Source organism: Stegostoma tigrinum, chromosome 17 (assembly GCF_030684315.1).
Source record: "Stegostoma tigrinum isolate sSteTig4 chromosome 17, sSteTig4.hap1, whole genome shotgun sequence".
NCBI lineage: Eukaryota > Metazoa > Chordata > Chondrichthyes > Orectolobiformes > Stegostomatidae > Stegostoma > Stegostoma tigrinum.
In genome coordinates, this window is record NC_081370.1 from 29,881,926 (window position 1) to 29,898,731 (window position 16,806).

The following is a 16,806-nucleotide window of genomic DNA, read 5'->3' on the forward strand; positions in this document are numbered from 1 at the left end:
CAACAACATTAACATTGTTTAAAAATATGCAATCACTCAAATTCTGTGTTAATGGCTGTAGCTCCATTGATTCATAGTTTTTATATCCAACCCAGTAACCTCTTCTCCTAGCCACTAGTTTTGATGATGCCATCAGCAAAAATACCTCATTAATGATGCATAAAACATACACAAAGTATGCTGATTTTTTTTTAGTGTTCCAAAGCTGACATTCACTCTTCTTCAGAGATTCTTTTCAAATTTTCTGATATTTTTCCCCTCTCTTCAATTGTTACAATCCTCACTGAGTGGTCATTGAACATGGCAGTAGTAGTAGCAGGAACAGGCTGCAAGGTGATGAGAGTGGGCAGCCCAGGACAGCAGCAGGGGCAAGGTTGACCCCAAGCAGGGGAGGTCTACCCTCTGTGAGGTGTGACAGCCCAGCATGTCCAGGCACTTAGGTGTTGAACTGTTAACTGGATTGCTTTGTTTTTCTGACTTTTTAATAAGGATTGTTATGTTTAACTTTACAACTTTGTTTTCATTATTTTTCTGGTTTGTACCTAATACACTGTACCTAGGTACCTTTGCACCTAAGATGGCGCTGTAAGTGGCGACTTGTAAACTCCTCACTGTACTCATGTGAGTACATGTGACGATGAACCTAATTCTATTCAATTCAATAATTACCGAGTCCTCTGCTGTGTTATGTAACAGCTGTGACTGGATAATAAAGGCACAGTTGTGGGCAGCTTCTGCAAGATAATCATTGTAATTGGATAATTAAATTTAATTTTCACAGAAAATTGCACAATTGGATAAAAAGTAGTGGAAGATGGCAGTACGTAAAAGACATGCTCTCTTCTGGCACACTTGGTCATCTCATTAAAATAACTCTTTAAATAATGAACATTTCTCTCTGATTTTTGTTTGTTTTTCTAGGCTGTGTATTGAAAGCTGCAAAAATCTGCAGGTATATGATCCTCACTTGAATGGATGTCTTTAAACAGGTAAGCTATTCAAACGTTATTGCAATAATCTGTTAACGTCAGGCACATAACTAAGTAAGGAAGAGATCATTTTTAATATGACAAAAGTGACATTGAAAATAGAAGTAGTACTGGGGCATTGAAACTGACACTTACTCTTCAGGAAACCAGTTTGAGTGTTCAGTGTATGTGTATCCACAAGCTTTTTTTTAAAAAAAGTGATTAATAATTGGTTCATTCTTCCAGAATCATAGAAAGCATAGGATGAATTTCCATGCTAAGCTTAGTTCTAAATATTTAACATTATCTTTTCTGTGTGCATATGTTTGAAACATCTTGCTTTAAAAATCTGAGTACAAAGGAGTGTCATATACATTCAATTTTAAATTGATCCAGTGGCCAAACAAAAGTGTTATGATTCTTTGAAAGTAAAATCAGATTAACGAGCCTGTCCTGTAATGAAAACCCGATAATGATAATAAGCTTTGGATCCACTGAAAACTTTTTGTTTCTTTAAACAGTAAAAGATCCAAATTATTCTTTGGATTGCACAGCCTGTACCTTCTGATGTTCTTTTTAAATATGTTAACTGCACCAATAATGGGCTGCCTGTTCACATCAGAAAATCATTTTACCCACATCGTATTGAATCAGAGCAAGAAATGATTCACCACAATGTTAACTAAAGTCTCTGAGCATTTCGACGCCTTTTCTTTAAGTAGAAAGAACAACTTAGATTAGAATTTTGTGCTTCACTGGATATTGAAAGATGAGGCAATAAACTGCTAAACCTGAGTAATCACACGCTCCCGGAGGAGTGTCTAAAATGGGGACAGTCTAAAACCTTGAAATTCTATCCTTCCACACATGCCTGTGCTTTAACATTTGATGAGATTCGGTATTGTAGAGGCTGAATACAAGCGTATTCTGATTACAGACCTTCTATCAAATGTTCCCACCAGTATGCCTTTCCATTCAGAAACACCAGAGGAATTAAAACCTTCAATTCACCAACACAGCACCAACTCCTGCACCACCCCCACCCCACCCCCCAAGTCTCTCACAGCAGAATTTCATCAGACACAGTCAGAAAGGAAATGGCCTAGAAAAGCATATACAAAAAACTGTTGCAACAGCTGGTGTATAAATTATATAAAGCCCACTTTCTACTAACCAAGCACACCTTAGGCTCGGCTGCATTTTTATTTAATTATTAGAACTTAAAGTAGATGGTTTTATGTAATTTGTATTGTCCTTTTATTCCAGGGAGGCTCGGTCTCAAAGTTAACATAAAATCTTTGCAAACCAATTAACATTGGAATTCTGACCGCGAACTTTAATGAAATTCTCCCAGGTTACCCATTTTTATGCTGATGCCTTATCACTGTGTCAAAAAGGCCATCTAACCCTGTGTGTTCTTCTGATTGGAATGCTCTATGTTAATCAATGCTAGCAAAAACTTATTTTAGTGGTTATTCAGAATTAGCTGTTAATGCGTATGAGGAATTTGTGAAAGAGGACAAGTTAATTTCAGTTAAGCAATGTTGTGCTCTGATGTGCAATGATATTTACAATATGTACACTGATTAACATCCTGTGAAAGATAAAACAAAGAACAATCATGGACTCATTGTGCAGAACACCAATCAAACAATCATGTTCATGTGGAACCATCTAAGGTGTAAAATGACTTAGTCATAGAACTGTACAGCATGGAAACAGACTCTTCAATCCAACTTGTCCATGCTGATCAGATATCTTAAATTAATCTGGTCCCATTTGCCAGCACTTGGCCTCTATCCCTCTAACCCCTTCCTATTCATATACCCATCCAGATTCCTTTTAAATGTTGAAATTACACCAGCCTTCACCACTTCCTTTGGCAGCTCCATACATGTACCACCCTCTGCATGAAAACGTTGCCCCTGAAGTCCCTTTAAAAACTTTCCCCTCGCACCTTATACCTTTATCGGCTAGTTTTGGACTCCAATACCCTGGGTAAAAGACCTTGGCTATTAACCCTATCCATGCCTCTCATGATTTTATAAACTTCTATAAGGTCAGCTATAATCCTTCATTATTAAAAGGCTGCTGATCTCCACCGATCTATCCTAATGTGATCCTTAATACAATTTGTGCTCCTGATAAACTACATTGTTTTTAAACGATCCTTTCATCTCATCTCCTTCCACACCTATGGTGTGCCATTCCTCAACCAAGCAGGTGAGAAAGAAGCAGCAGCCTGTACCACTTCATCTGCTACACATTTAGCTGTACTCAATATGTGTGAGGATTCCCCGGAGTGACTTGGCTGCTCAGAGTCCCTCCTACCTTCTGTGGAAGTGTTTTCACTAAATCATGTGATTAACCCAACGTGCTACAACAAACAATGTGGAAACATTTATTTAGTGCAGGGTCAAGATGATACTTGTTCTGGTCAGAGACAATAATTAGTCCCAAGTAAAGATGATTTAATATGCACAGCAATAAAAATATACATTAATAAAAGAAACAAAGACCTGCCTTTATATGGTACCTCTGATGGCCCAACACTACCTCAAGAATGCAATAGAATATCAGTGAGAGTTTTATGCTCAGGTCCTCAGTGGGACCTGAACTTAAGATCTTGTGATCAACTAAGCCACTGAGATAAATAAATACATGTGTACAATATTGACAACTTCTGTGACTCTAAAATATTACAAACATAAGTCTTTGGTGCTAGACTTCCTAATGAGGCTGGTTCAAAAAAATTAAGCAAGTAGAATTTGAATGAATTGTAAATGCTTCTCGTTCTATCCAACTGTACATTAATTAATGTACAGGATAGGACTAAAGCAGTTCTTAATGCTGAATTTCATTTCAGATTTGGCGAATAGTAGCAGAAAGTGTGCTTGCACTCATGCTGCTTAGTATGCACTCATTTTGAGTGGTAATTATGAGGGCAGACTGAATAAGCAACTGTCTAAACAACCTTGCTTCTGCCCTCTCAATTAAACTTCCAGTGTGATTGACAGCGAGGTCTGTGTAATACAACAAATGAATATAATCCAGTAATCATTCCAGGCAATTCCTTGAACTCTCAAAGTTCCCGATTACATGGGTGGGCTAGTTATTGAACTCTGTCCATCTCAAATTAATTTGCACACGTCAGCTGTAATGTCATACAATACAAATTCAGCCTTGGTAGATGAGGTTCACTAATCACATGACACTTCAGAGCCTAGTTTCCAAGACATTTAAGATGAAAACTTGTGGACTCAAGTTACTTAACTCATAAATTCCATCTCTATAAATATCTAACGATTGGGTGGTCCACAAATCTGATTGAGTTGTGCTATAATGGCCTTTGAGCAACTGTCTTTTCATGTTTTGTGACGTTGAGTCAGGAATACTATATACATAAGTATGTTTTAAATTCTCAACTTTTTAATGCAATGTTAGTGAATTACTAATAATTTCTAAGCTTCTGATATTGATTTTTTAAATTAAAAAAGCGCATTTATAAATTTGTTCTGTCCTGTCAATTTTAAAAATTATTTTAACAGTTTAGTGAAACCAGCATTAAGTAAGCCTATTTTTTTTTAAAACTTGGTTCAGGTTACTAACTCCTCCAGATGCAAAAGTAGCTGCGATTTCATTCGGTTAAACTTCTCTACCAAGGGTTTCTTAATGGCTTAGTGGTTTAATGCAACACTTGGTAGGAGACTGAACCATTTGGATCAAAAGGTGCCAGGTTTAAATCCCTGCTCCATGCTGAATTAGCACATATGATCCAGAATATCAGTCACAGTAATAAAAATGGTCGCAGGAGTTTTCCACTCCCTGAGCAGATGAAGAGATCTCTGTTGGAAAATACTCATTGAGTTGAGAATATTGGTTGAGACTACAATCAAACTGAGGCACCAGTGATGCACCCTATGTTTAATAGCCTATTGCCGCACACCATCTGGGTTTATATCTTTTTATAACAGTCTCTTGATTGAAAGAGTGAAATGCTGTTGTCTCCTGTGGAACTGATTCCCAGCAAGAGCTGCATCTTCAAGTGAGGTAATGTTGGTGAAATGGGTGGTGGAGTGAGGAAGCTTGCTTCACAATATCTTTTTCTGTGAAAAGTGCTGGCTAATCCACCAGCATAGCTATAATAACCCCAAGCTTTAAAATCTGTTGTTCTGGGTTCACATACCAAGACCACTTGCCAATTCCACAATTTTGAGTCCGGGGCTAAGGTGTGTAGGGTAAAGTTTACAGCCAGACCATTTCAAGAATGAAATTAGAAAACATTGCTTCAAGCAGAGAGACGTTGCAAGCGTGTAACAGTCTTCTACAAACAGCAATTGACGCTGAATCAATTATTCATTTTAAAAATCTGGTTGATAAATGTTTGTTAGCCAAAAGAATGAAGGGAAATGGAGCAAAAGCCAGTATATGGTATGAGAGTGAGATCATCCATGATCTCTCTGGATGGCAGAAGAAGCTCAAGGGGCTAACTTGCCTGTTCTGTTCTTGTGTTCCTAATTGAATCCTTGAGGCAAACTTATGGAGATTTAAATCAAATCTCAGTGGGTTTCATTTCACAAAATTGGAGCATTCTACCATAGCAATGGAAAAATTGATTTCACATTTTCTCTCACAAGTGGTCTTCGTATTGATGGAATTTAGAGCGCCAACATGTATATTCTTTGTTGTGCGAGCTGTTTGGGTGAAAGGGCTGCCATATGGACAAATAACAGGTGGGAAACAAAAGCACAAAAACATTGAGCTCAGCATAGGTTAAAATTTTGTGGCACAAAACTACATTCACATCTTTGTATTAAGTACAATTCTTTGGATTCAGTAGAGGACACTGAGGGGTAACTGAGGTGACCAGAATGTTAGAGTCAGAACCAAGCGACCTTCTGAAACCCAATTTGACTGCATTTGGGCTTCCCCGATCTCAGTTATTATCTTCCTTACTGAGAGAGTGATTCATATGTGGAAATGGTACATCGAATAGATGAGACAAATAGCTTCCGTGCCTTCGAGGGGTAACCTTCGAGGAAAAGCAAAGGAATAGAAAAGTATATGCAAATGAAGTATTCTGAGTGGAGAGCTGTGAAATGTAGTACTCACTGACATGTAACAGTGGGTTGAATGGCCTGTTTCTACACTGTAGATTTTATGTATCAAAACCAAGCAAGGGGAAAATGGCTTGTGAATTTCTACTCTCAAACACAACTGCTGATGGATACACCAAACAGCATTTGTCCCCTGGACCACTCTATTATCTTGTGTAAGGGGGTTAAAATACAATGAAAAACAAACGATTATCAAAACTATTCTTTTTCAGAGAAAGATGTTGTGTGTTGTAATGTGCCTTTCAACGGGAAGCCAAAATAGAGAACATTCCATAAATAAACCATCCTGTATTACACAAGGTCAAGTCCAAACCCATTCTAATTGAATTCCTCAAGAACATTTTAATTAACACATGACAGAATTTTTTGAAAAAGCAAGTCCAATAGCAAAGTGGTGTTTGCATTGGTGTGCTGAGCAAAGCATGCTTTTATTGAAGTTCCGTAAATTAATGTCTTCAAGTTCCTGCAGCAATAGACCTTTCTTTTTGTAGTTACTGAAGCAACAAACTGGTGGAAATGTAATTTTCTATAAATGTGTTTCTCACCTAACCATTTAAAGACACCAATATGTTTCCTCCTTCTAAACTTATAGGGATACACAGAACTTAATGTGCACTGTATCAATTTTCTAAGCATAAGATTAGCTCAAATAATACTAACTTAACAATGAGTTGGCCTGTATTGACTGTATCAGTATTGATACCAATGCAAAGTTTGTGAGATTCATTTTTTTGATGTGCTGGTCTGCACTTGGAACGGGTATTAGATACTTTTTTACATGTAAATAAGATGCCAAACACCTGTGGAACGACCTCCATCAAAAAGTTAGTTGCAATGCGCATTGCAGAAAACCTACAGTGGCACCATCTAGTGCTGACCAAAGGAAGGCAGCATTTCTTTTTAATTAAACTTTACTTTGAAACCAGAAGAGCAGTGTCAAGACTGGGCCAAAATCAAGCCCACTATCTATTGAAATTTAGTAGTACATTGTCTCCAGGGAAGCTGGTAAACACAGCTGGTCAAAACTTGTCCATTCTTGTCTCTGACCTGAGTTCAAATCTCACCCAGATAGACGTGATAGAAATCTCTTTTCATTATTAGCCAAGTGTCCGCTCTCGAGTGAAATGATTTGGGCCAATTTCAACCCAGCTGCCCACAGACATGAATCTGTAATACATAGCCACTCAAACATTAGCCTAATAATCATTTAATTCTATGACGCTAGACAAAAGGTGATACATTGATAAGTGGAAGGCTGGCTGCTGTTCTGAAACTGGATTTTAACCAACTATTGAAATATGAAAATATGCCTACATTAACTGGCTGCTTCCTTTAAATGGCTATCAATAATAAAACTATTCTTCAACATCATTGGCTCTATCTTCTAGAAAAAATAATACCCGTTGCAATTTTTAAGCCCTATTTGTTGCTACATTTTGTATGTTCCTCCAAACTGTCTCAATCTTTCTTTTCCACTGTAGATAGATTCTAAATTAGCCAAGTAGAATTAACAAGTTTTTGTGTGCAGACCCTTTAACAATATGACATACTTTCAGTCGGTCTTGCATGTGTTGTTTTGTTTTCTTAAGTTACCAAGGAATTTAACAATAGAGGTGAAACATACATTGCTAGCTATTAGCCAGGATCCTCATATTTGGCATCATGGAAAATAACTAAAATATAAATTCAAATTACATTTGCCAGAATATGGTTTGCCAGTATTAGATAAGCATTTACCCAATCCTAACAAAATTCTGATTCAACAGTTGAATTCAGCTTTTTATACAAGTAATTTTCTGGTCATTCTCTTTAAGTAAAATTCTGACCTATATATACAATCATTGAGTTTTATTGAGTTATAATGCAGTTGTTGTTTTTGTTTGTTGGTTTGTTTATTCAAATACTAGTAATTCAAAGTTAATTACAAGATATGTTCATAATGAATCCAACAGGAACCTATATTTCTGTGGAAATATCCTCACACAAGTGACCAAGTGAATATGACCTTACACTGACTACAGTTTTTATTTCAGTTAGTATGATCTTAGAACGATGTGTATGAGTCAATCTTTAGGACAATGCTTTTTGGCACTTCCCATGCCTTCAAAACTCATAAGAACCCAATGTGGGTGGTGCCACTTCACCAGTCTCCCAACCATTAAATTGAGGAAATCCTGCAAGCCTTAACAACCATAGAAAGATGCATAACAGATTCACTGCAGTTAAGACTGCAAACAACACTGCTGCATGAAGTACAGCTTGCATTTCACTTAGCAAGTAGACAGTAATAAATCAAAGGAAACCAATATCAAATATGTAATTTATTCCATATGCAAAATAGCATAATTAATTGATGTATATGTAATCTGAATGTTTTTGTCATGTGGGTAATAAACCAGAGACTAATTGTGCATATATAACTGATTTGAATTTTACTAATATTAATATGAATTATAAACTTGTAGGCTGATGTCATCTGTTTTGCTCCTCAACCTTTTAAGTGCCTAGCTGCCATACTGAAAATTTAAACAGTTGAGATCAGACATTAATTTTACTTGTGACAAAAATGATTCATGAAGTTGGTGTAAATATTTTTAACCATACAAAGATTAAAATACTTAACTCACTTCTAAAAATAATATTAAAATTATATGTAACCAACATGTGCATGAGTAACATATAAATAGTTCAATCAATTTGCATAAATTACTTCATAGAATGCCCATAGCATCTGGTCACATCTGTGCTTCATGTAGAGTGAATCACCTGGAAGCACTACTGTCATGTCATTTGAGGACAGTCAGGTGAAGGCAATTTTTTTCCATATGCTATTAGAAGAAAATGGTAGCCATTTGGCACATATCAAAATCTCAAATATTAGACAGAAGACTGGTTAATCCGGTACTTGGTATTGTTGACTGAGGGAGGAATGTTGACCAGCATAAGCAGATATTTCAAGACATATCTTCAAGTAGTGTCATTAATCTTGAGCAGCTGGGTGAACTACTAGAAAATGCAGGAATAGTTTCAGTTTGTATCTTGCCCAAAGGACAGCGTTGCAGTGAATCAGCTTTGTTTTAAATGTGTTGATAGGATCTGGATTTCACTAGCTGGGCCAACATTTATTGTCCATACCTACATGTCCTTGAATTGTATGGCCCGCTGGATCATTTCAGTGGACAGTCAAAACTTAATTATATTATTGTGGATTTGGAAACCAGCAGAGGAAGGGATGACAGCTTCCTTCCTTAAAGGAAATTAGTGAACCAGATGGGTTTTTACAATAAATGTCTATTATTGATTTATTTATTTAAATTCCAGGTTTTTATTGAATTCAAACTTCTGCCATGGTGGGATTTGAACCCATGTGCCCAGAACATCAGCTTAGGACTCTTGATTACTAGTTTATTGATTTTTATACCTGCAGCACTATTTCCATGGAATAATTAGGGTTAGTGCTGGAATAGCTGAGTTTCTGGATGGGTTAGACTGAAACCCACAACTTTTGGACTTGAGTGGGACTATTCTCCTCTAAACCAAGCTGAATACAATTGTACAGTGACATGTGTGGCCAGGTAAAGGGTATATTTTGTTTGTCATATTATCCCTTAAATCACGTAATTTGTCCCAAAAAGTGATTTTTGAAAAAGATGTGTTTCATGATGTACTATTATTTCCAATGTTTTATCTGACATTTTCAAAAATCTGGGATAAACATTGAGAAACTAGAGAACAAAGATTGCATAATCATTTGGCGACTTCAGAAAAATGGAATAAACTTGGATCTATCATCCAGTTGTTTGTACATAGACATAGAGACAACTTTGCTTCCAATACTAAGTTTTTAACAAGTATTTTTACCAACAGTGAGTACTGTGGTATCCATGTAACCATTTATAATGTCTTTTTTCTCTTCTCTAGATGCAAATAATCCCCATGCAGAAAATCCTGATTTCAAAGTTCAATTTTCCAGCATTATTTTGAGCCCAGAATTATTAATTTTATGGGTAGTTCAAACATACTTAACTCCATGGCAAAACATGAAGTCAAGTTCCCAGAACAGTGCAAAATCGGCATCCTGGAAAGTGTTTCACTACTGCAATGCCATCTGACCATTGGATGGTATTACCACCACAGAGGATCTGAAATGGGAGACTTATTGTAGTGTGACGGCGATTATTTCCTTTGTTGTGTCATGTGATAAAATATTTCATACTGTAAGGATCTAGCAGAATATGTGTGTGAGGAAATATCACTGTGAGCACAATGTCAGTCAATGCTAGTTAATTATTAGCAATTTAGAATGTGGAGTTCACCAAACTCCTAATGATCTCGACAAAACGAGTTCGATTTTTACACGGCACAGGGCTGCAGGAGGTGGATAAAAGTGGTTTTGTCACAAAGGATGTCTGCCTTTTCGGGCAAATGCATTCCACGTGAAAACTATTGTCCCTACCTGCAAATGAAACTCAATCAATAAGCAGCGCATAGAACGTGTGGGGGTAGATTTTACTGCAAGGTGTGAAGGTGAGGAAACCAATTAGAAGCTTGGAATTGTACACAATAAAAATAAAATTCCACTAGATTAGTCACCGTAAAGCATCGGTTTCTCCCTCCCCCCCCAAAAAAAACTTCAGTAGTGTGACAGTTCTATCTGTAATTCCGATGCAACGAGTTCTAGTTGCATTGTGATTTCACTGGGGAGTGGGATTTAAGTTCAGCTAAAATGGCTAGGAAAGTTGTATTTTTGAAAGTAAACTTAATATCTCTTAAAGACGGGGAAGTTGAAGGAAAAATTATGAAACCATTTATATGCTTATTATAAACATCAGCAACCGTTTAAGCTGGTGCCATGATAGATAGGGTTGCCCTTCATTGAAGCGATTCTTAACATCAGTTAACAACCTTCCTAAGCGGGAAGGCCACATTCAGAAGAGCCTGGTAGCGTTTGTGTTTGGCTTGTTCAGCACGGCGTTACTACCGTGGAATTTGTATCAAAACACATCAAGTTGCAAATGAAAACCGCCGGCTCACTTGTGACAAGTTCCCCTTCCCCAGGCAATGAAGACAATAGACGGTTAATTAACGTGATTAAAGGTTGGCCGGGGGGGCGGGGGGGAGTCACAGCGAAGATCGCAACAAGGAGAAACGGGTTTGAAAAGAGAATGTAATGACGATCAGATTTCTGGCAGCGATTAAATGTAAGGTACAAAGAGAGCCCTGTGTCTTTAACTGGGAACTGTCACATTAGGCAGTGAATTGTTGGATCATCCCCACCTCCCAGGGCTTTTATTTCCCCGAGTAAATTGTTGGCGGGGTGGCTGGACCCATAAAAATCAGAATGCTTAGGGAACGCAGAGGGGAGCGCAGTTAGAGTAAAAGAGTTTGGGAATTAAGGTCATTAATTTCCCAGTTTCAAGGCTGCCACACAGACCGAGATAAAGTCAGCATAAATATTCAACCAGAGTTTCTCTGTTTTCTTTTTTTTTCATCGGCTGCCCATTTATCTCCATCCTGTCAATTAGAGGAAAAAGCAAAGAACTAATTAGGAACTGTGCAATTTTAATTAGCTGTTTTGATAATTAAACTAATTGGTTCCCTTGTGTTTCCGCAATGTGCACAGAGCACTTTTTTGATATCTGGGCTGCAGACTTCCCATCCGTTGGTTAATTAGTCACTTTTGCATTAAAAAAGGCTTTCTTAATAGCCTTAATTTGCAGTTGAAAAGAGAATCTGCCGTCAATAATTTGTGTAATTGGTAACCGTTTGATTGTAATTTAGAACTGTGGCTGGACAGCTCTGCATGCCCAGTTCCTAATGGTTAGGATTAAAGTTGGATTGAATGTTAAAAAGGGGAAGCGGGGGGGGGGGGGTTGTAGTTGGAGGGAACGATCTTGGATCTACCCGTTGTTCTGTCATTTTAATAAAAAAAAATCGGTAAGAATCCAGTTTAACGATCTCCCGCCCTCCACTTTTACCTTCCCGCCCCCCTCCCCATCCCATTTTGTTTCAAGGTTTAATAAAAGATTCGAGGGTGGCTCGTTATTGTACCTTTGGAAGAAATAAGATTACCTATTTTATAAATTAGTACCAAACCCCTTTCTCTCTCGCGCAATCTCCATTGCTAAATGCACGTGTATTACAGAATGTTCCCTTTGTGAGTCAACCACGCACACTCCTTAAATGGGCTTTTGTATTTCTCAGAATTAATGAGAAAAGTTCCCTTGCCCTAGGGGTAATTAGTGTCCTTGGAGTTAAATAAGCTAAAACTTAGACACCTCTGGCACAGGCAATTATGTTTGTGTATTGAATAATTGATTCGGGGGCTGCTAATCAGATATGAGCATAATGAATTGATTTAATTAACCAGGGAACCTGAGGAATACTGGGAAATGTGTGCATTTATTCGCCAGCCAGGGACCCTAAAGGGTACAGAACCACATAAATTGGAGGAAAAGGCTGCTGGTGGCTGTTTGCCGGCTTTTGAGAGCGGCTGAGTGTGATTTTTCTTCCTAGGTACCGGCTGTTGAAGGTGTGGGGCTGTTGTGTTTTACATTAACCGAGGTGCTGGTGGTGGGGGGGGAAAAACCAAAAAAAAAGTCGGTTGTCACCACTTCTTTCGATCTTCAAAGGCAGAAGATTGTCAGCAGTTCAGCCAGCGATTCTCGTTCGCTGGAGACGCTGAGGAGGGAGCGCCGTGCCCCGGACTCCGCTGCGTCCAGAGGACGATGGTACTTGACAAGGAGGAAGGTGAGCCACGCTGCTTGGTGGGGGGATTTTTTTTTGGTAAACCCGTATTCTTTCTCTTCTTTCTATTCCCCTCCTTCCCCCCCGCCGCCCACAGGGATTTGTGTCTCGTGAAATGAAACCTGGCAAAATAACAGCGGCGATGGAAGCGGTTTGTGTGATCACTTTTACGGTCTGTTTATATTGTTCCTCTTCCTTTGCGAAATGCTCTTCACATGTTCTTACCGTGTTTATACCGGGCCGTGTGGAAACAATGCGTCTATTTCTTTCTCTTTCTCTCCTCCTCTCTTCCCCCCCCCCCCCCCCCCCCGACCGGGTTTCGGCTTGTGCATCTCCCTGATCGGACCCACAAACTCAGTTCTAGAAGCGATTGAATGTTCTCGTTCCTAGTGCAACATTAAACTGCGTTTCTTTTGTACGTATTTGTGCTCTCTCTTACCCCCCTTAGTTGCTTTTAACGTCGCCCCCCCCCTTTCGATTTCACTTGATGGCTTCTTGTGCATTTGCTTCCCCCGGTTACAGTGCTGCAAACATTCCATTTTGGAAATGGGGAAAGTCTGTGCTTGGAAATCATGCAATTGCTTTGATTCTGCCGTGAGAAGTTGCAGGGGCGACGTGTACGGATTAGAGATCAGTGAGCGGATTACCGAATATCAAGCTGCATCGAGTTATCTTCAGTTTTCCTCCCGCGGTTGGTAAAAAGCGAGTGCAGCCAGTTCTGTCCTTGTATTTCTGTCCGGATCAGTTGCTGCCGTTTGCCCCGTTGCTACGGAGATGAAATTGACACAATTAATGCAATTACTTTCCAATCCATTTTTTCCCAACAGCCTCATACTTTCGCTCCTTTTTTCCGCTGTACATGTTCTCTATCAGACTAAATATAGAAACACGTGTATGTTTATCAACCCACTCCTGGTTCGGATAAAGCACTTTAATGAGCCCTCAGCTTCTCTGAAAAGTGATTCGGTCTTAATGTAGGACTTAAGACGGCTGTTTGCCTGCTGTGCTCCCGTCGATACGAGCGAAGTGAACCGACTCTTCCTTTAACTCTTCAAAGACTGTAGAGCTTAATGTGCGAAATGCTTTATCGTTCCCCTTCCTTCCCACTCTTCTCCTCATTCACCATCATCACCTCAACCACCCCCCCCCCCCCCCCCAAACACGCTCTTGCATACTTCAAAGCGCCTGTAATGTATATCATGGATAACGGGGGACGTATGGTTCATTGCTTAACGTGGGGACTTTGCGCGATATGGCTGCAGTAAGGCGAGGAAAAGTCACCAATACCATAGTGCTGGGAGCGTTAAGTCGGTGAAAATGATGAGTATGAACTGATTGCAGTTGATGAAAACCATAGCACAAAAAATGACAGTCAGCCCTATTAAATCCTGTTTCTCTAAGTGGACTCTGTACCAAGTCAATTGTAAATTCTCTGCTTTGGATGTTTGTCCTTGCTAAAAGTTTGTGTATGATTCATGATTTGGATTGCTTTTAACAGATATTGGCTAAGCAATATGGTAAATGTACAAAGGCGATACAAATGGCATTAGTAAAAGAGGATACACACTGCCATATAATGCAGTCAATACTACATTAACTACTGAAGCCCAATTATAGTACACTAAGAGTGGCTTTTAGTAGCATTAGGACTTGCAGAAGAGCAAGATCACCTGCTGTTTATAGCATAAAAGCTTCACCCTTTGCTTGCTGGGCTCAACTGGTTGCTGTGAAGAATAGCTGAAAATCGATTATTACCTGTTTTCTGTTTTAACTTCTTTTTGATAAAGTGTAGATCTTAATTTTTTCTAAGAAAAGGAGGTTGAAGCATTTTGTATTGATTTTATAGCAAGTCTTGGAAGAATTCTACCTGTACCATTCCTCAGTTTGTAGTTGCTAGTTTGAATCTACCCTTGTCTCCTGGCATTGACCTGTAATAGGCAGGTACAGGTCACTTTTTTTAGTCTCTACTCACCAACCAGAGATGATGTGACTGCCATTAAGGTAGAGCTGGTTGAGTGAATCACAACCATGAGAGTGGAATTTTTTACTTGATTATTTAAATGGCCTTTTATTCCTCCATGGAAAGATGGTTTTGGTGAATTACTTAATTCTGGTTGTGATAGTTATTTGTGTTGTTACTGTTTACACTTGTCATAGTTATCATGGTAATAGAACACCTTTTTGCTAACCAACTTATAGATGCTTGCTTGAAAGTAGTCCTAAATTTCAAATTTATTTAGCAAAGAAATGTTAAATGTTAAATTCTGCCAAACCTTTGCTTCATGAACTTGGCAGTACTCTTGAATTGTTTGCACTTAATTTGTCAACATTTGGATCATAAACTGGTTAGTTGAGTAATGATATGCCTTATCTTATAAAAGACAAAGTTAATGTGAGCATGGCATATTTTGTCTAGTCATGAGTCCTGTTTTTAAATCCTACTGTGAAGTGTTTATATTGCAGGGATAGAATAAATGTTTTCGGTTGTATGTTAGTTTTTAAAACGTGGCCCTTGAAGTAATCGTGTAGAATAACTGTTAACTGGAAAGTGGTTTTATATATTTCTTAGAACAGATTTTTAAGTGTTATTGCCTATACCTTTAAGAGCTGATGTTAGAGGGTCTATAACACCCTCTAAAATGGAGTGTGCTTGATATGCAAGATGGTTTACTGATGGATTGGAATTGGTTCTGAAATTGATGGCAGCGTCTCTGTATAGCACAATATGCAATGTCATTGTGATCCAAATGCAGATCTGTTAATTGAAAGGACTGCAAGTAAACTTGGTTCCTGAGCTAAACCAGAAATGCTTTATTGACACCTCATTAACCCTTTTCAAATCTATATTGATCATTTGCGCTCAGTCCAGTTTTTTCTATAAAGCTGCTTGCTAAGCTTCATAGGCTTTACACTTTAGAATTTAAACTGTTCAGATAGGCAATCCTATTATCAGATGATCAAATTTTGAAACCTGTGAAAGAACCTCCAGTTTTGCTTTTAAAAATGTGAACCTTTTTAAAAACGTCATTACCAGCTGAAGGCATTGATGTGTGTATATTAACACTTCAGTCTAATTGATCAAGTGCTGTATTTGGCATTCCAATATACTGATAGGACATCAATTGGCTTCAAATCTGACATGTTTAAGATCTGAAGTTACAGATTTACACTCTTGCGCAAGTGATGCTAATTTTGGTTATAATGTTTACAAATGTACCTAATCAAAGCCTTTAGCAAATTATGAATCCATTTTACTGAGTGCATGGTACCAAACTGTGTGGTTAAAATGCTTGCAAATGCTAACATGCTTCAGATTTCGCAAACTGAAATCTAGGCTTTGGGTGTTTTTGTATGGTCTGAAATCTAAGAATGCTGTTTGCCTGAAGTTGTCAAGGTGATCTGTCATTAGAAGTGGACAGTAATGTTCTTCTAACTTGTACTGAGTTGTACAGCTTGACTTCTAATTTCTGCTAAAAGGTAAATGACTGCATGTAGTTTTTGGCTTCAGTAACTTCCTCAAACTAAATGCTTATTGCCATCTCTTGCCACTAACTTTTTCCCTTATTACAGGTTGGTTTGCATGTCCCTGCCACATAAGTATTTGAAGTGGCCTTGAGTTTTTAAGCCTGGAGTAAGTTTAGAACAATACAATCTCCATTACTGGTTTAGCTGGTTTATCAGCATTTATATTGAGCCTCAAAACTCAAGTTTTTGAAAGGCCATCAGTTGAGTACTACAATTTCTTTAGCTCATGGTTTTTTCATTTCTTTTCACCCACTTCAGTTGTGTATTTGAATTCAAGTTGGAAAAAATAGGAAGTTTCTTTAAATTATCTGAATTGGTGGCATTGGATAATTATTATTACAAATCCAGTTGGAAACTGTTATACAATTGTTAAAACTTCATGCTAAAACCAATATTACCACAAGATCCTTGAAGTTACTATTGTACTAATCTTGATTGGATACTCCTCA

General features: G+C 38.1%; 1 protein-coding gene across 8 annotated transcripts in view; it reads left to right on the forward strand.

The window, feature by feature from the left end:
- Positions 1–956: 956 nt before the first annotated feature.
- Positions 957–16,806, forward strand: part of lmo1 (LIM domain only 1) — a 48,909-nt gene continuing 33,059 nt past the window's right edge. Inside the window, exons 1-2 of one of the 8 annotated variants that reach the window (XM_048545852.1) lie at positions 957–989; positions 12,718–12,835. In XM_048545852.1, coding sequence (XP_048401809.1) covers positions 972–989; positions 12,718–12,835 — 136 coding nt within the window. In that variant the 5' untranslated portion in view covers positions 957–971. Of the gene's footprint in view, positions 990–11,270; positions 11,287–11,969; positions 12,023–12,255; positions 12,618–12,717; positions 12,836–12,915; positions 13,005–13,142; positions 13,248–13,363; positions 13,524–14,037; positions 14,157–16,806 lie in introns of those variants that run through there. The other 7 variants (XM_059652044.1, XM_048545853.2, XM_048545854.2 and 4 more) reach the window with 7 other exon arrangements.